Below are 25710 nucleotides of genomic sequence, written 5' to 3'. Positions count from 1 at the left end.
TACACATGATGATGTTACACAACACCAAAGAAGGTTGAAGGTTGCACTGTCTAGTTTGCATAATGTGATAAAACTAAATGGCATGAAACCACTTTTTATGAGAGATTAGTCAAATTACTGACCTTAATAATTTTTATTCATGAGTTTTAAAGTTTATTCTCAAACTTGGAAACAGCAGTTCAAACTCTGAGACAAAAAATTTAGAACAAACATGGACAAGAGGCCCCTAAAACGTAATATCTACGTAATAAATTATATTTTTCATTCTACATAACGACTAGGGAAACTCCATCTCCATCTGCTAATAAGGATAATGTGATTTGATTAAAAGCTCCAGAACAGCTCCTACACGAACCTTGAAATGTGATTGTTTTGTCAAGTTTGAATTCATGTTTAATTGCCACAAAATCTGCATATTCCCTTGTTAATTGCCTACCCAATTAAGCAGTTTCCCACCACATGTTTGACAGCATGTCTTTAATCATCACTTTTAAATGGAAACATTCCTGTTCCCCTTCTCTGATTTTAACCCGCAGCAGCACTGCCGCCACTAGCCCAGAAGGTCTGCAAAGCACTTGTGTGTAAACCTATCTCAGTCTGTCGCCCATCAAGCCACATGAACCTGTTTATACACTAACCCCGAGGTATCTGCCAAGGAGACAGCTAGGCTGTCACCTCAACACTGGTGCGGGTATTAAAAGCCGTGTTGATGGCCTAGAGATGCTGGTTCTCTGGGGAGCAGTGGAGGGTCCTGACCTCTCGAGACAAACAGCAGACAGGAAGCAGACCAGCCCTATCCAAGTTAGGGGGGCACAAGTGATGTGAATTGTCAAGTTCATGCCACGGCACTTTCCTGAAGGTAACCGAGGGAAATGTCTGACACTGCCCATACATAAAGACCCTGCTGGGTACATCTGTAAAATGGTTAGAGATGAATATGGGGAGACTAATGGTTCTGGCTTTAAGAGAGCACATTCAGCCATGTCATTTCATCTTCACACCTGCTCCTTGGGCAGCTTTCAGGTTGACAGCCTACAGGATATGGTTGCTATTTTTAGAAAGTTGGACAGGGAAGAGTAAACCAGAAACTATACGCTGGTTGCTGAACCATATATGATAATGTGTGTCTCTAAAGGCACAACAGTCAAAATACTATGGCTGCTGCAGTGTCAGATACTTCCTTGTTCTAACCCTGATAAGTATTTATGCTGCCTGACGGCTGGACTAAAGCATGCACTTTCCATTTAAACTGGGTCCTATCCCAGACTGAAAGAACAATCTCAGTTTTTTTTTATTCACGACAAATATTTTAGCTGTGAACTACCCACAAGAATCCTTGTTGTCACTACCTACAACTTGAAATATGTATATAATCATTCCATAATTATTTCTGTCAAATTTGCTCCATCATTACCGCACACTGTTTTAAGACGTCCTCTGGTGAATTTATGTGCCAGTGACAAGCCACAACTTCCATAACATGTGTATTGAGAAAGTGGTCACGCATGATGAGCCCACAGCTTCACTGAATTCTGCAGTGCTGTTTACAGAAAACAGGCTTTGAAAGAACCCACTGTCCCAATTTGTCTTGGAGTTTTTGGAGTTGCTAGAGAACAAACTGCAGAAAACAGGACAGTGAACTATGGATTTCAATTTGTCAAATGGTCAGAAACAGGATTTTAGACATGCTGAATGATTAAGTACAGTGTCTGTCATCCTGTTTTGAATCTTCAGTAAGATTTAAGTCTTAGTCAGCTGAATTTTCTTTGATAACAAAATTAATTTCAAGGACTTTAGGAAATACACATTCAAGACATGTAAGTCGACAGAGACAAAGACCGCATATCCTCAGTCTGTCATAAGATCAAACAGAACATCCCGCAGATCCAACTGTGAAACTCACAGCTTACTATTATTATTCTTAAAAGATACTTGAGCACAAAATTCATTGCTGCTAATCCTGACAAACAATGGGCACGCAGCAGTATCCTGTGCCAGTGCCAGTTTCATGCTGCAGGGCCAAGTGAGTGACTGTCTCGAGTGGTGTGCTGTCATGTGGACTTCTTTTGCTGCTAAGCCCTTGTCAGCTAGCTATCACAACTGCACAGAATGAGCAGGTGTGATGGGTGGGCTTACCTCAACGGGCGCCAGCTAATGCCACAGCAGAGATGCAAACTGTTTACTCAGCTGGAAGCTGTGCTAGAACAGTTAGAGCTGAATTCATTAGCTGAACACAGTGAGGTTAATCCAGGGCACACCAAATTATATATCGGGGGTAACAGTTTGTAATTATTTTCCTCACAGAGGTCCATGATTACAAGGGATCACCATTCAGCATTCCTTTGCTGGCTTTTGCAGAGGCTAGAATGCCACAGACACATGCTGGTCTGTGTGTGTGGCCCACTGAGCTATAAGCAGACTTGCTGAGTTGCGATTGTGGTTCACTTTTGTTTTGGGCAGACTTGGCAAAAGCATGACCTCTTTCCATAAATGCCCAGTTAAGGTGATGTGTTGATTTTATAGTTAACTAATTCTGGTTTGTCTGCCCTGGAGGGGAACACTAAATGATGAGTGTGACTGTGTTTAGGTACGACAACCTGTCCAACAGTCTGTCATTGCAAAATTGGCAGCCAAGGTTCTGGATTTAGTCCTGGCAAATTCTAGCACCTTATTATGAGACCAGGCATTTAACAGGTTGTGTGTATAATTCTGACGTGCATGCATGTATACAATCACTGGTCTGTGCAATGGTGCCACAAGAGAATTTCACACACTGCTGAAAATACTCAGCACCTTTGCTTCTGGGATCTGGTGCTCCATAGTTCTACGCTTTAACAAAGCCTTTGTCAAAATAAACCTGAAGCACGGGCCAGACACCAGTGACTTCTTCATATATCTCGGATTAAACTGAGGACGCCTGGACTCCCAAAATGCTGGTGTAGGAATCTGATTAAATTTAGGAAGAAAACAAAGTCCCTGCTTTTTTAAACAGCTCAATATATTGTTTTCCAAGGCTGGGCTGTTTTGATCATCAATAAGACCGAAATAAAGGTATGAGAAACCTGACATATCTGTGGTCTTGGGTGGTCAAGATGCAACATCAGCAAATTCCTTGTACATATTTCGGATTGCGCGACCCACTTTTTGACACCCCACTTTTTATTTCTTTCTATCTTTTCTGGTCACCCTCTTCTTCTTCTGACAACCTGGGAAGGGTGTAAATCCAGCTCTTTATGAAGCAAAACAAACTCACTCCCACTCAGTCCTACCATACAAGATATGGTCCTTCAAGATGTCAACTGATCCTGATAATGTTCTACAGCTGGTCCTAAATGTATTACTTGGTGTTGCAAACACCACAGTGAATCTGATCTGAATTTGCAGGGAGTCATTTCCTGTGTGGACTACATAAACAGCCTTTGGCCAGTGTGGTCAAGCCCTCAGTGGCCACAAACATTCTTTATACCAACTCCCACACTGACCTCCCATCAGATGGACACTAAAAGGGAAATTTCTGGATATAAAAATGGACGCATAATAATAAGCAACTACAGTGCCTTTCACAGGCAGTGCAGCTGGTGATGGTTTAATGTAGAAAAGTGCAACAGGGCCACCATAGCCACGGGAAACTTTGAGAGGGCAGGGCAGTTTTTTGAAGACTTGGCACTGATGTCATAAAAGGACGTGAGAGGTAAAACTATTTTGGGCAAGAAAGACCGAACTGTAAAGGAATTTACGTCTATGTATGCTTTATCTGAGAAGCAGGGTCAGGAGTATGTGCTGGGGAGATCACTACAATGTTTGGAATTTATGATGCTCTGCATTTTTAGATTTGCAAATATTCAAAAACCTGTGGTAGATTGTAACAACTCTTCACACCCCTCTGACTACTTAAGTCAGCATACTGGAAATGAATGTGTGTGTGTGTGTATTCAGATGTGTGTGTCTGTGTTTACTCACGCAGAGCGTCCTTCCACATCGAGCTTGGTGGGGATGATGCCCTTCTTGCTGAGAACAGCAGCCACCTTGTCCACCTCACTACGCTCCACGGCCTTCATCAGCCGGTCATCATACTTGTTCCAGTCTGTATTCTGACAATGATGACAGTGAACTATCAGACATAAAGTGTGTTTAACACTATTTCCCAAACCTAATAGGTAAACAAATATTTTAGCAAATACATATACATAATACCTATAATTTGCTTTCTAGTTCATTTAGTTGACTTATAAATGCATCAGTGACAAGCACACAAAAATAACAACAGGCATAAAGACAACGTAATTTTTCCTTTTGCAGTACAATAATAGACTTAGGTTAATGCAGAATGTGCCAAGAATGTGCTGTAATGCAGTTTCCCCCATGAGTGATGGCCACAAAACATGGGAACAGAGCACTTTTAAGGCTTCTGGGAAGCACACTTAATACACTAGAGGTATAAAAGAACAGAGACAACAAGCACAAGAAAGAAACCCTTAACTGAGATTCAAACATGTTTATATGTACATAAAAGCAATGAACTGAAAGTAAATAATAAAAGTTCATAAAGCCATATATATATATATAACCTTGACAGCATGTATATTATGCCGGAGCTATGAAACAGTTAATGAGTAACCAGACTGATCACCCAGAGATAAATGCCCCATTTGCCTCAAGAAGAATTTCTTCATTGCATTACTGCTTCCTTAAAACACAGCTCTCAGGTAATTCAGTTTGTGATGAAAAACACACATGAAAACACAAGTACAGAAGAAACAGCAATGACAAAAACAGCTTTTGGTAACAAGCTGAAATTACTGACAATGAATACCTACAAAGTGCATGGAGGTGCATTTCAGCCAGCGGCTCATCTTGGGTGAGTGGAGCTGGTCCTTGCACCGTGCTACTGAAAAGGTTGCCACTGTTCCGGTTTACAAAAGCACAAATTGAGAAAAACAAAGCGTATAAAAAAAATTCCCTCAGTTCCTCCGTGCACTCAACCAGTGAGTGCAACAAAAAAAACGGATGAGAAGACAAAACGATGACAGTTTATACTGCAGCGGAGGTCCTCTTATGGAAGGCTCAGCCTCTGGAGTTTCCCTCACTTGAGGCAGAGAAGTTTAGTTGGCAGGATTTTCTAAACATTCCTGTGTTGCTCATGGGCTCTGCCTGTAAGTTCATCACTGCACAGCAGTTTGGTTGACGATTAAAGTGAGGAGAAGGAGGAGTAAGAGAGGAGGAAGGAATGGAGGTGGAGAAGCAGAAGGGCCAGCCCTGCCAGCCCTGGGACCTGCCCTGGCCGGCAACTGCAACTCCTCCTCTGGGGTAAAAGTCAGCTCAGCCTGGCTACCTCTCACCTCCCCCAAGTATCTTCCCCTCTAATCTTGCCTTTATCCTCAAACCCTCTATTTAACTCAGTCTTCTTTTATTTTGATAATCTTCTTCCTCCCTTGACAGTTTTCTATCTGCAAAAGCTGCAAGCTACTCGTTTATCACGTAGTAACTGAAGAGCTTCTCTCTTTGCCTCCTCTCTCCTCTATCAGTGGTCTCCAGTGCCTTCACCCCACCAAATGGCAAGGTCAGTCAGGCTCAGTGGGGTAAATATGTGAGCTCTCCCGGGTTTAAAATATCACCCCCTCCCTGGTAAACAGCGGTGGTGCAGACAGCCCTGTAGACTGGTTACCTCTTTATTTTTTGACCCTCCAACCTTTCTGTAGTGACTGATAGGAAGACAGGGGCTAAGAATACATTCTGGACATGCCTGCACCATGAGTAATGGCGATAGTGTCTATCACCACTGCCAGCATGAAACAAGGCCAGCCAAAAAGTCCTTGCTTACATTGACACCCCCCCACCCCCTCCACCATGCACCCTGCTTGCCTCCATCTGAAAATATTAATGTCAGAGGGGGATTATGGTTTGCACATTTGAAGTGGTCTTGGCACTGACCCCCATAGGACACTACTGGGGCAAAAGCTGCTGTTAACCCATCCGTCTAAAGAGAGTGGTGTGGCTCTAAATCCCCCTGATCATAGCTGCACGGTGGCAAGGTTAGATGTCAGCCTTTTTACAACCAGCTGTCTGAGACTGCAGCCCCACCATAAACTACAACTACACTGCCTCTTCACTTACACTAATGCCCACGTGGTAAACACTGCAAAAGCACAACTTTCACATTCATCAGGTGAAACATCACAGGAAAACAGGTACAGACACAGCGATTAAAGGAAAGGAAGAAGAGGTACAGGGGGACTCGTTTAATTTACACACTGCATCAGCTCCTTGCGGGGTTGTGTTACTGTCCGCTGCCAGACTGGCGTTAACAGAGCGGCAAAAACATGCAAAAAGACCTCCTCCACATGACACGTCATATGAAGAAGTAGGTGTCAACTTACGAAAGCTGCTCACCCTTGCATGGAGACAAAGGCGCCAAAATGGCACCTAGCCACACAGCATACTGTACATGGGTCACGTAAATATCTCACATGGGTGTGCTGCTGTGTGTGTATGTGTGCGTATTTGTTTGGGAATCTGTTTATGTACTAGTTAATAATAGGGCTGTTAGCAAGCTAGAGTTGCCACTGCAGTAGTCACTCACTTTCAAGGGGAGCTGGTTGATACGGACACAATCAAGTATCATCACAGCAATATTGATTATTTGTGCCATCATAAAATACTGGGTCTAAACTTTGTGTGGGTGATATGGTCAGATGATCTAAACATGAATCACTTAACTGTACTGCAGCCTTTAAGACCAGGAAAGATGATGAAGATAACACATGATGATATCTTGTTTCATATCATGACCTTGACATCAGTGATGTCAATGTATCTCCCTGCTTTACTTTCATATGCTGGAACAAGGCCCTGCTGAAATAATTACACAGACATTCAAGCCGATTAATTTGTTTTAATTTTAAATAGCTGACCTACTAAACAACATTTAATCTGAGGTGTGTGTAGGGCTAAAAGATATTGGGGAAAAAACATTTAGATATTTTATTTTCCAAAACAACTTTCAAATATATTACAAATATTTACAGATTTTATTTTTTTAGTTTTAACTGCATAGAAAAAACACACACTCCATGTTGGTTTTTAAAATCAAAATATCATACAAACAAATACCAGATGCAGCATTTCTCTTCATCAATAATCTTTCTTTTTGACTGCCCCTGTTGTCTTATTACTCATTTCAAAGTTAGATGCAAAAATCTACAATAGGTGCATTTTAGTATATTTTTATTTTATTATATACTGAACAAACCATACACTGTGCAATTGGTCACTTGATGTAAATGTGATTACACACAGAATCAGTGGAAAAGTAGGAATACCTAACATCAGAAACAGAAAAAAAGACCACAAGTCTACAGCCATGTTAGCGGCTCTGTGAGGCTGTGCATCAGTACAGCTGAGGTCAACACTAACATATGCATTGAAACAAGGTCACCATGGAAACGCTTACATGCTTATGTAAGTGAAGCTGTGGCTGATGGGAATATTATTGATTTTGTATGTATCTGGTCACAAACCAAAGTATCGAGGACAATGCCTAAGTTATTGCAATTCATCCTGAGTGGGATATAAATGGCTTTACCAAATTTCATAGCAATCTATTCAATAGTTAACAGACACCACTCAAAACTAAAACATGTCAACTTCGTCACTGTGGTCAGGGTTCATCCTCTGGGAATCTAGAATATCTAGAACAAATTTGTGTTGATATTTCTGTCTCCACCAAGGCAATGGACTTTCTGACCAACCCTGACATCCATTGAGCCACATTGCTACAAAAAGGAGAGGATCCATTCAGTGCAAACAAAAACAATGGCCAAATCTGTGCACAAATGCACGTACTAAAAGGAAAAAGGAACACAAACTAGCAGCTTTTTCCTCATTAGACTGCATTCTCTGCCATGAGACTATTTATATTTTGATGCTGATGCTGGAACGATATTCAGCCCTAGCTGTGTGCAACTGAAACAAATACATTACCTAAAGTTTCTATTTTAACACAGTGACCTTTGGGACAAAACATCAGATGACAGTGGATGAGCTAGGTTAGGCCTCTACCTGTCCAAAGAGATTATTCTGGGTGTCTGGTAATACTTCAGTTACAGACTCTCTTCGGTTCAGGTTTTCCATCACCTTCTACAGGCTGTAGCTCTTTACAACACCTCGGTTTCCTGCCTCTCTAAGCCCCTGGCCAGACTAATGGGTCTCCAGTGTCCTCACAGATGAAATCACCAGCAGAAAATATCTAACTGGTCATCTGATAACGGACTGAAGCCAAGACCAAATCATAAAGCTATACACCAACGTGTTAAGTGATAGTCGTGTCCAATGCCAAAATGCAGTTACCGATGTGGTTTCATAAGACATAAGAACGATAGTAATCAGGAGACATCTGTAAAGAGACATTATCTCATGAAATGAAAACCACCGACATTTTATGGGAGAAGTAGATAGGGACCTGCAAGTACTGCCCTTTTGCAGCACTTAATTTTTTGTTATTTTTAGCCCTTTAAATGTGCTGAAAGTGTAAGACAGAGAAAAGGGGCACTTTCACATTCAAGTTCCTGCTGTTTATACATTTTTGCGTAGAACCAGGACAGTGGACTTTGCTCCCCTCTATCTTACACTGTGGTAGTACTTCAAAGAGATAATTTCATGGCCAGTATGGAAAGGAGGAATGACTTAATGATTCAAATGACCACTCTTGGTGGACTCACTCCACACTGTTCATATGAGCATAAGATTGTTATACTAAGACAGACATTAAGAATATGAACCTATCCACTAACGCGGCTGATTTAGTGAGATGACAGCACATGATGAACAGCAAATTGCTTGGTTTGGATTTTCATAACTACAAATGACAAAGCATGCTACTGCGATCTAATTTAAGACACGTCTTACATCAGACTTGTCACTTTTCAACACTAAGCACAAAATCTTTACCTCTTGTTTATGAAGAGGCCAAAACCTGACACCAATCATCTGTTTATATTTTTATCATTTATCCTCAGAGATACCTGTTAATGACATTAAGATAGTTGCATGCTGTGTGAATAGCTCAGTGACAAGTTGATTTATTGGTGCAACTTACCCTTCATTGGCAGTGAAAAGCCAAACTCTAGCTGAATCAGTGCTAATGAGAACCTTAAGAGAAACTCGAATACCAGAAACTGCGCCACAGAAATCTCTAGAAATTATGTGAGTCACAGCTGTTACCTAAGAAGGGGAATTAAATAAACAATACAGGAACAAATAGTGCTGGTCAGAGTGGCTATCCATTAAAAAAAACAACTGAAATCGAAAGAAAGAGGGGGGGTTCTGAGTTAGTAATTGAACATAAATATAATAATTTATCTCAGTCATCCCAAAAATAACTGCAGAGTAGTGGCCAGCAGCTACTACTAATTTAGTGGGAAATTGTTTTTTTGTTCTCAACTCCTTCCATTCTACTGCCACCTTCTCACGATTAGCAGTTTTCCTGAGACTGTTGTTAGCATAAGCAGTTTTATAACCCACTCATCCTAGTATGCACTCCGCTCTAATGTGCTACCATAGACCTGTGCATGATGTTGTCAACTATGCAACTGTCTGGGCATGTAGAGGGTAAGCGAAACCCCTCAGGGGCAAAGACTGGAAGAGTGGAGGAGAAGAGAAAGAGAGAGAATATATGAGATGAAAAAATGTGTAAAAGAACAAGTGGGGAGGTGAGAAAGTGACAAAACAGTGTGTTCGCAGTCAATCTGACACTATGGGACAGGTAAGTCAATGCCTCAGAATGAAAGACCCTTTTGAATCAGGACAAGCCCTCACTGATGGTTCGGGCCAGGTGTCCAGAGGAAAGAGGCACTCTGTTTTTGGTATGTACATGAGGCACTGGCGGCATATCTGGGCAGCTGCTAAACACAGGACCACTCTTGCTGGGCAGAGTGTGGACTAGATACAGGACAGACAGAAAGACACGCCCTCTGGTGGTCAACAGAAAAATGTCCAGTTGTAACCTGGGAAAGAGAGGAAAGGCGGGACCAGTGGTCATCTTGAGTGCAGATACTGTCCATACAGGAGAATCCCTCGTCTCTTCACATAAACAACACTTTAGTTGTCAAACTACTTCATGTTGTCTAGAGGTTTTGAAGTAAATGTATCTTACAAATTATTTTACAGGCTAAGTGCACATTTATAAGGATACATTAAAAATAGGGTTTAAAGGAACAGCATGGTCCCTGTGCAAAACCATGCTCCATCAACAGCAACAATTACAGTGCAAGTACTTGCAGGAGTTGCATACTCATCCTTGGAGAGGTGCCATAGCTCTGTGACACTGTAGTAACACTCAGGAATGCACCATTGTGTCATTAGTGACAAGTGCCAATACAAAACATTAAAGTCTGAGTCTTTTTCATGTTTTATTGTTTTCACAACAATAAATATTTAACTGGGCTTCCACAACCGTGACTAAAAGAAAACTAATCCCAAAGTAAAAATAAATCTCAACAAGCTGACCCAGATTGAGCACAAATATAAAACTCAAAGTTACTAAGAATGCACCCACTATAACACACCTAAATGATTACTAGTGCAGCCACTTGTTTAAAGCAGTCACGTAATAAGAATCATAAAGACAAGTCTGTTGAAAAGCACCCATTAGAGAACAACACAAGAAAATTTCTAAGGCAATGAATATGCCCAAAAACCGATAATATAAGCCTGAGTCTGTTGTTGAAAACACTATACAACACAATAAATCGAGGTAAAGTGGATTACAGAGAGTAACCCTCTCAGGATATGGTCATTTGTGCTGCCCATTGATTAAAAATGGAGACTAGTCAGTCCATCTGCTGGGTCACACCATTTTAGATGAGTTACGACCCAGAGGGCAAAGCTTGTCCTTGCTATTTTCTTCTACTTCCGACACCCGCTGCCAGGGCGAGAGATCAGTTGCCCTGTGAACTTTGTTCCTGCTAATATCCCCAGTAAAGACTCTTGGCATGATTATGAAAAACATGAAGGCCGCAATATAGTTTCTGAGAGAAAGCTCTAGAAAGACTATGGTGTCAAACCACTCCACTATCAGTTGTTGAAATCTGCAAAAACTATTATTGAATCTTAGAAAAACCTTTCTTATGGTAATGCTCCCTTATCTCCACTGCCCTTATTGCAAAACAATTTGGAGGATTATAAGGACTTAGATGCATTTATCAGACATTTAAAGTTTATTTAAGAATTGTATGAAGTTGCTATAAAAGACCTGTTATATCTCAAAAATGAGGAACCTACTTGTCTTCAAAGAGGACTCCAAGGAAAAAACTTCTAAAAAAATTATTCTAAAGTCATGGTTAGTGCACAACATGTTTCTGAAATCCGAATCATTAAGACAAAAGTTATTAACATCCATTTAAATTCAAGCAAGCCTGTGATCTATTGCTGTATGTAGTGGAAATGTAAGTTACATGAAGGCACTGGTAGAAAGAAAAAGCCCTGAAGATGCTATTTAAATTAAGAAACCAAAACAAACCACGGTCAATTTTCCATTCTCAAATTTTCAGCCATGCTTGTGGTATGGCTCTAGGGATGTTGGTCAGTCTTTGGTTCCAACTGAAATTTCTCAATATCTGCTTGATGGATTGGTGCTCGTGGTTCCCAGACAATGAAACCAAATGACTTTGGTTTATGTCCAAATAGATACAAAACTACTGACATTCCCATCAGCCACCACTGCATTTTGTGTTTAGTGATAATTAGCACATATTAGCATGCAAAAACAATAAAACAAAATGGTGACCTTTAGACCTGTCACTGAGAGCATGGTAACAGCACTTACCTCGAAGCACAGCCTCTCAGAGCCGCTATTGTGGATACAGACTACTCGTCTTCTTCATACAATTCCTGAATGAGCTTTCAAGATGCTTTTTACAGACAAAACAGCTCGTTTCAGAGAATCTTGGCCACATGTGTTCATATCAGAAATTCTGTTGCCATCTTAGAAGAAATAAATAAACATCAAAACAATTCAGAGCAAAAATTCCAGGAATTATTATGAAAGATCCAGTTCTGTAGTTTTTGTATAAAGATAAAATATCAATTTCCTGAAAAATGTCAGCAGCTTAGCTGACACATTTTAATAGCCAACACTGAAATAACAATGTCCCCCCAGCAGGGAGATTAAACACAAGCAGGGATATGGGTTTTGGCTGTAGACTGCTGCTGGTAATGCTGATATTATTCCAGCTGGTCTGATGATGTGGAGATAAAAGAAAAGAACACAGCAGACAGAGAGAAGTGAGGCTATGAAATGATCTCCAGTCAGCTATTGAGGAAATATTTAGGTGTCTAATGCAAAAATACCTTATAAATACCATTAACAAGGTACTGATATTCTTAGAGAGCTACAATAGTTCAACGCACCATTAGTATCAGCATTGTCAGTGCCATGAGAAATCATAAGGGAACACACACTAAAAAGAAGGAGAAACAGAGACACAGACTGAAAAATTGGAGTTCCTACCACTCGAGTTTTTACATGTGACAGTGATATTTTAATGTTATGTGCTCAAGGGAGTATTGTGAAGAATGAAGGCTGTTGTTTTGATCTCACCTCAGGAAAATTATGACGCAATAATAGGGAAAACACAGCAAGAGACTTTTGTCTTGCATGCCCATATCTGGTTAAATGAGGGAGTCTTGGGGCATGCTGCTACTTGGGCACAAATCCTGGTGATGATGCTTGTTCGGCCAGCACTCACAAGTCACCACACACACAGGCAGGGCGAGGAATGTGACTGGAGGCTTGGTTAAATGGACCAGACTTCATAAAAACATTCTATTTTTTCTTAGTGTTATGGAATGTATTAAACAATGATTGCTCAATGCCACAATTTTCATTTGCTATGTGGTAAAAAGCCACTTTAATCAGAGGTTACAAAATTTCCACAGCCACTAAAATGCCACCAGTTATGCAACACTCAGTGATATCAGTAAACAAATTCCATATGTAAATCACATCTGCCAAATTTTACATGTAACAACCTCTGATGAGCAATCTAAAACTTAAAGAAATAAATAAAAAAGGAATTTAGAAATGTAGAAAATGACATTTGAGCTGCTGTAGAGATTCTAGGAAAGCAAACCAATTGCTGAAAACAACACCTGACTCCCATGGTGTAAGATAAAGGTAGATAGAAAGCAGGTAGCAACTTGCCCGTTCGACAAGTCAAATGCTCCACCTATGCTTTGCTATGACCAAGCTCTGAGTAAGCACGTCTTCCTGGAAAAGTCTCCTTCCATATCTCAAAATGCCTTTAATATGTGTGGACCTTTAGAGAAAGCAGCAGACCAAAAGTCACATTACCCTCTTTCTAACCAGCAGCAAGAACATTCAGGCAACCCACGCACGAACACAAAGCCAAGGCAGCCATCACATCTGCTTTCCATATGTACAATTTGAATTCAATGCAACATTCATAAAAGAAAGCAAAGACGACTGATTAATAAAAACACAGGAATAAACATAAATAAAATACAGGATAAATCTAAATGAATTTTTTTAATCTTTGCATCTTTTGCTCAACACTTAAAAAAACTGTTTTCGTCCTCAATGTGTTGTAATGAATTTCCACCACAACAACACAATATCTGTGGTAAATAAAATTTAGTCGCTGTTTTTTTTGCTTTCCTTTTCACATCATGCGGTAGTGTGTAGGTCTGTGCAAAATGTCATATTCATAAATATCTGCCGAGAAGTTCTTAAAGACATACCAGTACTTACCAGACAATTTAGGTTGTCAAAGCTAGAAAGCATAGTGTACAGTATAAGAAGAACTGGGCATTTGTGTTCCTGCTTAATGTGACTGGCTTTACAGCATTTCTTTGACTCATACTGTAAGGCAGCACAATCCATGCAATAAATTAGTGGCATTCTTTTTGATAAAAGTGAATCTTGGTTTATGCAAACTACACAATCAAAAAAAAAAAATAGTTCAAAGACAATAGTGATCCGTATTAACGCAGCCCGCTGTTTTTAGGTCAGTGTGTTCTGAGTGACAAAGTGTTACTGTTGGGAGATGAATGTTGTCAGTGTTCTGGTACAGGAGCTGATCCTGAGATGTGTATGAAGTGTTGTGGTAGCATTAGCGTACTTTGGATGTGAGATTAACTGTTGTGCTGAGCTGCATGTCGGCAGAGAGAACTGCATAAAGAGTTTTGAAAGAGTGAACTCAGTATAGAGAAATGTGGGTTATCTATTGTAAAAAAAAAAAAAAAAAAAAAAAAAAAACCACATAGGACTATGTTTTAAGCTGTGGTTAGCAAAAAGTCTTAAAGAGTGAAAATACTGAGAAATGTCAGATAAGATTTGTCTAGTTGTCAGGTGATGATCTTTAGCCTGTTGACCACACTGAAGCCAGCAGTGGTACTGACAACATACGCACTAATTGGCTCCACCACCGTTTATTTTTCCTGATGAAGAAGAGACACTTGTCTAACCTGCAGAAAGAAACAAACGCACACAGAGAACAGCTTGATGAGGCTTAGCCTGAGCCATTTCACAGCAGTTTGCCTCTCATCAGCAGAATCTTTGTGCTCCTGTTGCTCAGCATGCCTCACTGTATTTGTGTGTGTGTGAGTGTTGGTGTGCCAGCTGTAGCCCACCCAAAGTAAGCTCAATAAGCTTAGCCCCCTCTCACATGCCAGCCTCCCCCAACACTGGTAATCTCTCCATCACTAACCCAACACACACACACACACACACACACACACACACACACACACACACACACACACACACACACACACACACACACACACACACACACACACACACACAGAGTTCATATTACCCATATACAGTCCAGCCGAACACATGATTACTCTACCTCTGACATGACAAACAAAAAGGACACAAACAAAAGCACACACACACACACACTTGTATGCTCCGTGTTGGTTATTACAGAGTGAGCTCTCTGCTCCTCGCAGGCCGTTGCTGAGGGGAGCAGCATGGGAACACAGACGGGTAACACTGCTGAGATGACCTCATGGCTGCCCCCATGGAGCCAGACGATAATCCTAAAAACACAGACCGTCACGCTACCACCTACTATACAGCCAACACAACATCCAGCCTAAAACAAACTTCTGCTGATCCTGTCTGACGGTTTGCCCCCCTACAGTGAATATAAATGTCTACATGAACAAATGCGTAATAAACTACTGTTTAATAATAAGAAAAAAATGCAGATCTAAAGAAAAATAAACAGAAATTGAAACGAGTGTGGAGATCTCGATTGTTCATTTGGTCCAAGAAAAATATTGACAAGTACTGGCCAGACTGCCATGAAAACTGATATGTTCATAATCCCCGAATGACTTTGCGGACTACAAACAGTTTTACACCATCTGGCAAATTTCCACTTGCTCTAAAGACTGAAAATTAAACAGCAGCATAATTGATTTACTGTTTTAGTCACTTTTTAAATTCTCAAAGCTTCTCAAATGTGAGGATTTGTGAAGTTCAGGCTCCAGAGGTGAGAAACCCCTTTGGTTTCAATTATTTTTCAATCATATATTGGGGTTTAATCAACAATGTGGCCTCTGTGGGGACAGTGGCAAGGCTTTAAACTATTAGTCTTCCTCATGTTGGTAGTTTCGCTTCCATTTACCTGAAGTGTTATGTTTACAGGTTTACTTGCACTGACAGCTGTCATTTCTGTCATGCAATTCAAGCTCAACTGAAAGTGAGTGACTAAACCATTATTTCTGCAGATGTACAGATACATAGGTGTAGAAATTCATCTCAGAAAATAATATGAAAAGGCCAAAGGACAAAGGATGAACCATTCTGTTGTGTTATTTCAGAGATGAAATCTTTAGATTCTGTTCCATGAAGAAAGAAACAACCCAACAATTTAATGACTGTACAGTTCACTGTTTTGGATGAATGGTAAAATGTTTTTGAATGACAAAAAATGGGTTCTGTGAGATCCATTGTATTCATGTGTGACAGCAGTCTTTGCTCCATTGTATAGCATGAACATCTTCCTGACAGGGCAGCAAGCAGACCAGTAATTTAGTCTGACAGTCGCTTGTCAGAGGACATTTGAACAGCCTTGCAGTTTGACCTAGGATTAACTCAAATGAAACATCGAGTCTATACCAACTCAAACCCAAAAAGCAAACAGAATGCACACTTTGAAAATTAGGGAGGGGAGGAGGGAGGAAAAGAGGATTTTTCAAATCCCAAACCTTCTCCCCCCCACCAGCTGAAGGGTAAGAACGCCTGCTGGGTGTCTCCAAGTTGGAGCCAAAAACCTATTTAAGTAAGCTTCTACTTGATAACATTCAGTGCGGCCTTAAAGGCTGCTCAACAGCTTGAGTGCGATTCCCCAGGGGTTCAGGAGGCTGCAAAACATACAAGTTCCCATATCAGGGTAATGTTTATTATTATAAAGCAACAAACCTCTCATCTTCCTGTAACAGAATTTTTGAAAACAGTGATTCTACTTCAGCAGATATTTCAGATGTTATTTCTCTGACTGTGAGATGCAGCAGAAATCAGCTACTTCTACTGTTGTCTTTGGCTAAGACACGTTACAATATCCATGTTTAAAAAGTAATTCTCAATTTTAAAACATCTCACAAAGATGAGCTTTTCTGTGAATCTTTGCATCACAGACACTGACGCAACCAGACACAACAAACAGATCTGCTTACTGATAAAATATACGGTATATCCTTTACTGTACTGCTGTACTTTTTTAACTGGATTTGCGGCAAAACTGGAACCAAGTCCTATACACTCCTGGGGTTGATATCGCAGCAGTAAACCATTACAGACCTCTCCAAAGAGCTGTAGTGGCTCAAAAAATTTTAAAAGCCTCAGCGTGTGATAGCAGGAGGGTGGGAGATGAAACAAATTCATATTTCATAATGGCTTCAGTTCTGATTACACACAAAAAAACTGTGGCAGTCGGGGTTGGAGCCAGCATGTAAGCACTACATTTGTATTTTTTTTGTACAATACAACAAATGTAGCTACAAAAGACACATTAACAACAGATTTTCCAACTTGCTGTCTCATTACATCCATTTATTTGGTTCAAGGTGTTGACTGAAGGTTTATGGTTTGTTTAGGTTACTGGGATGTGAACACTAGGCTAATAGTAGTGGTAGTGGTGTGTGTGTGTGTGTGTGTATAAAGGCAAAATAAATAAAATCTCAGCTCATTCTATAACTTAACTATTATAAAATACCGATCAAAGCTCAAAAGGCTTCAAAGGGTTAATGTGCCATTTAATAAAAAAAGCTACTGCATCAAAATCAAGTTCATTTCGTTTTTTGTTCTATCAGTACAACTTGAGACAAACACCCGCTGATTATGCTAAGCTCTTGCTGTGGTCTGATTACACTATTGAACAAAAATGTGACTGGAAGGACAGTAAATCTAAACTTCACTTCAAAAAGAACTGGTAAATGAAATGAAAAAGCAAAAGCATGTTTTCTGCTGAAATCAGTTTTTATAAAACTGAAATCAGGACCAATTCAGAAGTAGTTCTTGATATATAACGTGTTTTGGGAGCATCACAAAATGTTAACTTTCCAGGAAACGCAACTTTCGCTGCCTACAACACGACATTAATGTCATTATTCTGCTACACTTCAGCAGTCAAACACTGACAGAGCAAATTTCTAATGAACTCATCTAAGAGATATTTCAGCAACTTCATAATCTTATCTCTAAATTCAAAGACATAGCTAAAACAGCAGATTATGATCTCCACCATAGAGGCCTCTCCCTTCACCCATCCCTACCCTGCTTTTGTTAAAAAGCAACCTTGAAATCAGAGTTGTTTCAACTGCATCCTGCTCCTCTATCCTACTTACTATGCCACCGTCAACACCTTCCAGTTCTGCTCTCTATTTTGTAAAATAACACCACCTTAATGGGAGGGGAGGCTCTTATATTTCATCCTTAAGGCGCATGCTTACTGGGGGAGATGACAGAAGAAAGGCTGGGTGTGATCGGGAGGACAAAGAAGCAGAAAAAACATGCAGACTGCCAACTCCCCTTGCAAATGAAAGGAAACTCCAAGTCCAAAATCTTTAGTCCTAAAATATTTACCAGTGGATGTTTAAACAGCCTTAAGAGAGGTGATGATGCACCATGTGCAGGCAGAGATAATGATAAGCCTCACACAAATGGACTGATATTAGCATGTGGCCTGCTGACCCCTGAGCAGCAGCAAAAAACATTTGCTGTTTAAAGCTGTTATCTAATAAGCGCTTGAGAACGAGGCTGGCTATACTGGTGAGGCAGAAAAACCTGAATGAATGCTTTATCCTTGGTTTACCCCACTATGCTCTGTCGCTTTGCTTCTCAATGACTGAGTGTTCAACTCATCACTGATGAGTGACACACAAGTTTTATAATGTACCAAAGTGCAAAGGTATTAATCATAATAACAAACATGTCTGTAACCAATACTCTTATGGATCTAATTAAGGCTGCAAGTAATGATTGTTTTCATTAGCAATTAATCTTCAAGTTATGTTATTGATTAATCAATAGATTGTCTATAAAAAGTCTATACAATGCCAGAAAACAATCAGAAATTCTGTTTTAAAATGATGAACTCAGATAGAGAAAAGAAGCAAATCCTTGCCACTGAGAAGCTGGAACCAGACATGGTTGGATATTTTTTGCCTAAAAAATGACTTAAATGATAATGAAATATAATTGTGACAGTATATAAGAATAGAACCAAGGCACTCAACAAGAAGCAAAAGTCTGCCAAGTTGGACTTGGTGGCTTTTAGGTGTCTCCTACTTTGACAATAACTTAAGTTTTATGATTCCATTTATTTAAGTAACAATTATGCTGACATGTGAAAATGTCAGTTTTGCCACTCTAAATTGCCACCTCAACAGCACCACAATGACAGTTAAGTTACAATTCAAGTATAGTCATGTACAAAAATATTGAGCAGTCAAAGAAGAGGGATGACAGGACATTAAAAAAAATAGAACACATTTATTAGATACTACAGTTGATTTTATGAAATAAAAAGCAGTATGTTACAATACACAAAGTGTAAGGGAGAAGCAGAAGGGAGGACAACTTATCTCTTTTAAACTTATCTTAACACCAAACTGAAATTTTTTTCTCAAGAAAAGACACTGTTCTTTGCTTGGATTATCTGGGTTCAAAGGTGTGCTGATGAGCCCCGTAAGCAAGATACTAAAGCAAGACTATGTAACTTTTGCTGAGAAGCAGCAACAGTCACGCCTGAAGCTACAAGTGGTACTTGTGTTTGTTTGGAGGCAAAATACTATAATGTTGCATAATACTGTTTTAAATCACTATTACTTTAGTGGTAGTGTGGGCAATGGTCAGCAGTGGTGTTCTCCAATAAAGCTAATCCATTATGCTGTAGTTCCTGGAGGTATGAAACGAAAGCCATAAACAAAAAAAAACTGGAGTTACAGATCCCCGCAGCGCTTTCTGTTCGTTTAAAAATGACCTCAGGAAGAGCTCCAGGTGAGCTGTGCTGAGGAAACAGACATGACATTTACACAGGTCTGAGTGATGATATCAGAACATTCCCACAGCATTCCTACAATTATAATCTACAATTATAATGTAGACCAGGCAGAAATGAGAGTAAAGTGAAACCATGGAAACACCACACTTATTATCACAGTAAAGTGATGGTAAATTTATGACAACAAATTCTTTTGGAAACTTCAATCTGCTCTCAACATCTTTTGTTGTCTTTTCAACTTAAATATGATGAGAAGTGGGACGAGGAAGAACCACAATCTTAACTGATACAGTTGAAACAATAGACAATTGTTGACACATGGTAAAATCTTAATGTTGGCACAACCCAATACGGAAACCATACCTTTCTCTGACTGATGGCCAGCATCAGATTATTGTGTCTGAGCGAGTGATCACCGATCTTTATCGTCAGCTGATATAAATGAGGGGCTTTGTGCCACAGTGAGTGCTGCACACCATGCCTTTGATGATTATCCCAAATACCAGCGGTCCATATGGGGTGTGGCACTGAATAACTTTCATTTCAGCCAACACCAACTTCTTATAATCCACCACACACACACACACACCTAACCTACTTTCTTCACTCCAAGCCCAAAGCGTAACCACTTCCATCACATTCCAAACTGTTTCCCAAACACAGAACAAGCACCAACAGCACTAAGGGCTCAATAAATAAAATACACCATAAATCACTTTTATGCAAAAAAAATAAAATAAAATAAATTGGAATGTTTGAAGGCATGGACATCACAGTTAAAAAAAAAAATGACGGGAGACAAATTTATATATTTACATTGTCTTGCAGTATGTATTGTCATATCACACACCTCTATTTGCCAACATTCTTGCTACCCTGAACCTCGAGCATATCCCAGACCAGTCTGTCCACTGAACATGCAGACCAAATGAACATCAGCCCTCCATCAAACTCCCAGTAATACTGTGAACAAGCCGACCCCCAAATGTCAAGTCAAGGCAAATTTTATTTGTATAGCCCAATATCACAAACCACAAATTTGCCTCAAGGGGCTTAACACTCACACAACAGCACACAACGCTCTCTGTCCTTTGATCCTCAGATCTGATGGTAAAACTCTCCCACAAAAAACCCTTCAAAAGGAAAAAAAATGGAAGAAACATCAGGAAGAGCAACCAGGGAGGGATCCCTCTTCCAGGACAGACAGACCGGCAACAGATATTGTGTATAATATAGAAAAACAAAGTAGATTTACAGTATTGACAAAATAATAGATTGTAAACATTACTTGTTTACATTATAATGTTAATATTCAATAATATATATACAATAAAGTTCAATAGTACTAAACATAAAATTGTAATCCTCTATGCTACCCAATACTGAATCACATTACTATAACATGTTACTGAGTAATGAGTTACTGGCCAACACTGGGCCTGTGTGCGTTCATGCGCAAAATGCTAGCAAAACTCACTTGTGAAAACACTGTTTTGTATACACAGTGGTCCCTCCAGCAGAGAGTGTTGCTTACAATACTTTACAGCTTATAAGAAGACAGAGTATCACAACTAAGCAGGCAGTGGTACAAAGTGTATTATCCTGAGCATCCACTGGGCACAGCTGTGTCACGCTCCAGCAGTGTTACGGCTACCAGGGCCAATCATAGCAATGTCCACCAGAAAGAAGTATGAGCACTGCTACTTTCCAACATACATTTAGACTTTTTTATTATCTTATTATTATCAAAGGAGGTCATCATCTCGCAATGTTAAGAAATCCTTTCAAACATTCGTGGATCCACAGCTGCAGCAAAAATGAATCACCTGTTCCTTGACCATGGCCTAAATTCAAGTAAATCAGTGTTATATAAGACCTGACATCCAAAAAAATTGGATGTCCACCACAATATGCACAAAAACAGCAAATCAATACACCACAAGGAATCAATAAAGAACATTTCAGGACAGAACTGCCTATTCATGTTCCGTTGAACAGAATGCATCCAAAAGCTCGTGGGAGCTGAATCTTAAGAACGAGAAAAAATGATGTGAAAACATCTAAGCCATTGTAAAGCTTTTAAAGCAATTTTCCCCATTCTCATTGTAGTCTGGCAAAGACATGGATCAATCTGCCTCAGAAAGACCTCATTTCATGTAGACTGAAGAACAGATGAATGACAGGTACCGGCTAGAAAGACTTTTCTCTCCCTTATCTCCCTCTCTGACACAATAAGAACAAGCTCATTTGTGCAAAAGAGTGGTTTTAGTGTCTTCTGGCTGCACACACAAGACACAGTTGCGCTCCCCAGCTGACAGCAAAGGTGTCTGTTGTGACAGCAGGCAGTGACTGGCCGTGTGGGACTTAGCTTAGACTAATCTCAAAACTAACCAGGAAATTCAGTTTCTCTTATTCTCCTTCAGGAGCTAAACTCGCTGCTCCTGTCTCTGTAGATACAACAGCCAATTTCTGCTGAAGCTGAAACATTTTCAACATACTTGCTTTGGAAATCTGAGTTTGAGGCCAACTAAGGTTTTTGGAGAATGTTAGTCCAACCAGATTTAGACATTTGATCTCTATCTCCCAGAGGACATTCTTATCTAGTCATATTCTATTGCTTTGTTTTCTATTTGTTTTTATGTTGATAAGAATCTGCTTGTCATGAGCCAATTTTCTTTTCAGCAATAAAATGATTGTTACTTTCATCTACTACCAAAATCTACGACAAAACTAAGTTAAACTAACTTTTATGTGCATTTTACAGCTGAGGAAGAATGATCATAGTATCTTCTACTGTCATACTCAGAGCTATAATGATTTGTCAATTAATCGATTAGTCAGTCAACCTAAAATTAATGTGAAACTTCTTTGATAACTAATTAATCATTGTGAGTCCTTTCTTAAGAGGAAACATGCAAAAACCCAGGTGCTGTCTCTCCAATGTGGGGATTTATTGCTTTTCTCTGTTTTGCATCATTCTAAACTAAATATCTTTGGAGTGTTTGTAAGAAAAAAAAAACAAACAAGATATCTGAAGACGTCAGCTTTGCCTGTGGGAAAGTTTTCAATTATTTCTTAGTAATTTCTTTTTTGTTTGGCAATTATACACAAGAATGCTTGTCATGAGAAGCCTTGTAATTAATTACTCTTAACAGAAAGACATCCTCCTCCTACATAGAAAAAAACTCCTACACAAAAGAAAAACAGAAACTGGAGCCCTGTGTGATACAAACCTGAGCCAAACCTACAGACCTCATGCTGCCTTTAATATACAGCTGGTATTAAGGGAATGTGTTGGCATTTTGAATCCTGGTCACTGTGTTTTCAGTTTTGCTTTCCAGCTACTTTAAGTGGTTTGGCTGCATAGCTAGCATTCCTTGGCTGAAATAAGTTCTTGTCAATACTTGACAGGCACAACCTAATAGGGGAACAATGACAAATTACAATAAAGCAAAGCAAGCATGCCTGGAAAATAAAGTCCACTACAGACCGAAGGGGAAGTTTACGGCTCCTTTGTTTAAAAACACTAAAAGCAAATTCCAGAATAGTTAATAAATTGACACAATAAGGAAGGGGTGATAGAGGATACTGTTTCCTCAACTGATGTGTTTTCTCTGGCCAGAATTCAGTTACTGTTTGTTGTTCACATGCTAAAAGCAAGCTTCCTTCGAATTCCCCCTCGCCTCTCCCACTCGGAAAACGTCAATGTATTTTTCTTAATTATTAGTCACCCGACAAGAGAAAGAGCGAGTGAGTTCACCTCCCAAGCATTGTGTAGGAATGACAGAAGCAGGCATCTGAAACATTTACAACAAAGCTTGATGCTGTTAATCAAATGTCTTGTTGACAGATATGATTTATTTATGTCTTATGAGCATCAAAGGTTTCAGGATGAAACTGCATCAGGTGGTGATGGTCTGATATGAAATGAATGATAACTAAGCCTTTACCTTTGGCAGCACACAAATCAGAACTAAGGTACAGTATCTGTCTGTATGGGTACCTCCATCTCTCTGTTTTTCCTGCACAGAGGAATGCAGTGGGAATGTTCTGAAATCATCACTCAGACCTGTGTAAATGTCATGTCTGTTTCCTCAACACAGCTTACCTGGAGCTCTTCCTGAGGTTGTTTTTAAACTAATGGTACAGAAAACGCTGCGGGGCAAAAACTAGCTTTTTTGTGCTTGAATTTTAAATGGATGCTTCTCTGCTTCTGACTGAAGGAGTGAGACGGTTATCAGTGTGGATACAATACCGTTTAATTCCTGAAAGGCTTTTTCTTTTCCTCTTCCATTAAAAGGGCCACAGCTCTGGCTTTGTGTCTCTCATTGTGATTGCTGGGAGCTGAACACAGAGTGGAGTTCCAAACACCCACTGCATGTTGAACAGTGCAGAATTGTAACGACTGTCTATTAAGTGAAGTTCATAGACCACAGCTGGACTTTGGAGAAATGGGAGGCTTCAGAGTAATATTTTTATATAACCATAGTGGAGGCCTATCATTTTCTTTGTTTTAGGTAAGGTTAGACACTCAGTTGTCAGTTCATTTGGTACACTTAGCTGAAACTAATGGAGTCTAGCACAACAACCCTGCAATAAATGTGACCTTCAGGAAGGTTATAATGTTCAGTTCTTGTTGAAAGAGAGCTGTTGATTCAACTTTGTGGTCATAAATTGAGGCTGTTGTTTGTGGGAGAGCTAAAATGATTAGTCCAGTAACAGAGAACAGAATCGATCAGCAAGTATTTTAATAATTGATCTATCATTTTAGTCATTTGTGAAGCCAAAAAAAAAAACATTTCCTGGTTTCTGCTTCTCAAATGTGATACCTTGCTGCTTTTTAAGTATAACTATACTTGAACTATGTGTTACACAAATACATACAAATTAATTATTTTGTATTGTATGAGTAAGTATTACTTACTCATACAATAATATATAAGCAGCATTTTCCTGCAGTATTTGGATCATGCTAGAGCTCATTCTAAACTGTTTTACATAGGAGTAAAACTAAAGATCATTTTCATTGTGGAATAATCTACTGATCTACCGACTGATTGATTGCTTGGCTTGTAAAAATTATTTCAGTTTTACCTGTGTATGCTGTTGGGTAGTTTACTTTAGAGCAAAGCATTATGTTTTATAAGCACTTCATATGTTTTGTATGGAAAAATCTTAAAGCTGCAACGTAAATAAATCTATTAAATAAATATAGTGCAGTACTTGTAGTACAGTACAATATTCCCCCGATATATAGTGGGGTAGAAGTATAAAGTACCAAGAAAAGGAAATACTCCATCAAAGTACAAGTAGCTCGACTTCGTGCATAAGTACTTGAGTAAATGTACTCAGTTACATGCCATCCCCTGCCTACAGAAGACCAAACATCTCACATCTATTGGTGTCAAACTTTGAAACCCGACTAGTTTTCAGTGGTCACGAGGTTATTCCCTCTAGTGTCTGGACAGGACACAAAAGAAACCTATGAAAAAAAAAAAATCACCACAGCGCTCTTTGAGACAATGAGGGTCCTCCCTGATAACCACCAGGAGAACTGGCACTTTGGCGCACTGATTTGCGGACCTCTCTTCCCCGCCGCGCTTTGTGAACAACAACAGCAACAACAACTCAGTCAGCTGGTATCGATTTAGGCCAAGTCATAAAAAAAACAAAGCTGAATCTGAATGCGTGAAGTGTAGGAAAACGATGACAGGCCACATCCACCAGAGGTGCAGGTGCTTAAACTTGCTGGCGGTGTATTTTCCAACCAGAGCCACCGTGGGAACATGCCCGGGGTTAACATGGTTGTTGAGGACTGGCAAGGGGGGGGGGGGGGGGGGGTTAGGGTTACAAACAATAACCCCCACCCGCCCCGTGTTAAAACACAACGTCTGGCATTAGCATCTTTTGCAAACACACAGCTAATCAAACAGTAAAAGACGGAGACATTAGCAAAACAAAGTCAATACAGAAAAAACAACAGTGTTCAACTTACTGTGATTGTAACTTCGTGCTTTTTCAATCGATACTTTAGACTCTTCATCTTGTAACGTGTTGGTTCCTGGTGCTAGAAGTTTCCTTTGGTGAACGTGTACATAAATACTGCAGAAAACTTTCCAGAAAGTTCAGACGAAGTTACTTTCATCTGTCCCCTTTTCCTCACAGAGCGAGTTTC

General features: G+C 39.8%; 1 protein-coding gene across 1 annotated transcript in view; it reads right to left on the bottom strand.

Annotated features, from left to right (window-relative positions):
• uacab (uveal autoantigen with coiled-coil domains and ankyrin repeats b) overlaps window positions 1–25710 on the bottom strand; it is a 42697-nt gene extending 16987 nt beyond the window's left edge. Inside the window, exons 1-2 of the mRNA XM_041044073.1 lie at window positions 25531–25710; window positions 3961–4091 (exon numbers count right to left, since the gene is read on the bottom strand). Coding sequence (XP_040900007.1) covers window positions 3961–4091; window positions 25531–25578 — 179 coding nt within the window. The 5' untranslated portion in view covers window positions 25579–25710. The remainder of the gene's footprint in view (window positions 1–3960; window positions 4092–25530) is intronic.

The sequence above is a fragment of the Toxotes jaculatrix genome, chromosome 1 (assembly GCF_017976425.1).
Source record: "Toxotes jaculatrix isolate fToxJac2 chromosome 1, fToxJac2.pri, whole genome shotgun sequence".
NCBI lineage: Eukaryota > Metazoa > Chordata > Actinopteri > Toxotidae > Toxotes > Toxotes jaculatrix.
This window is presented reverse-complemented; position numbering and strand designations above follow the sequence as displayed.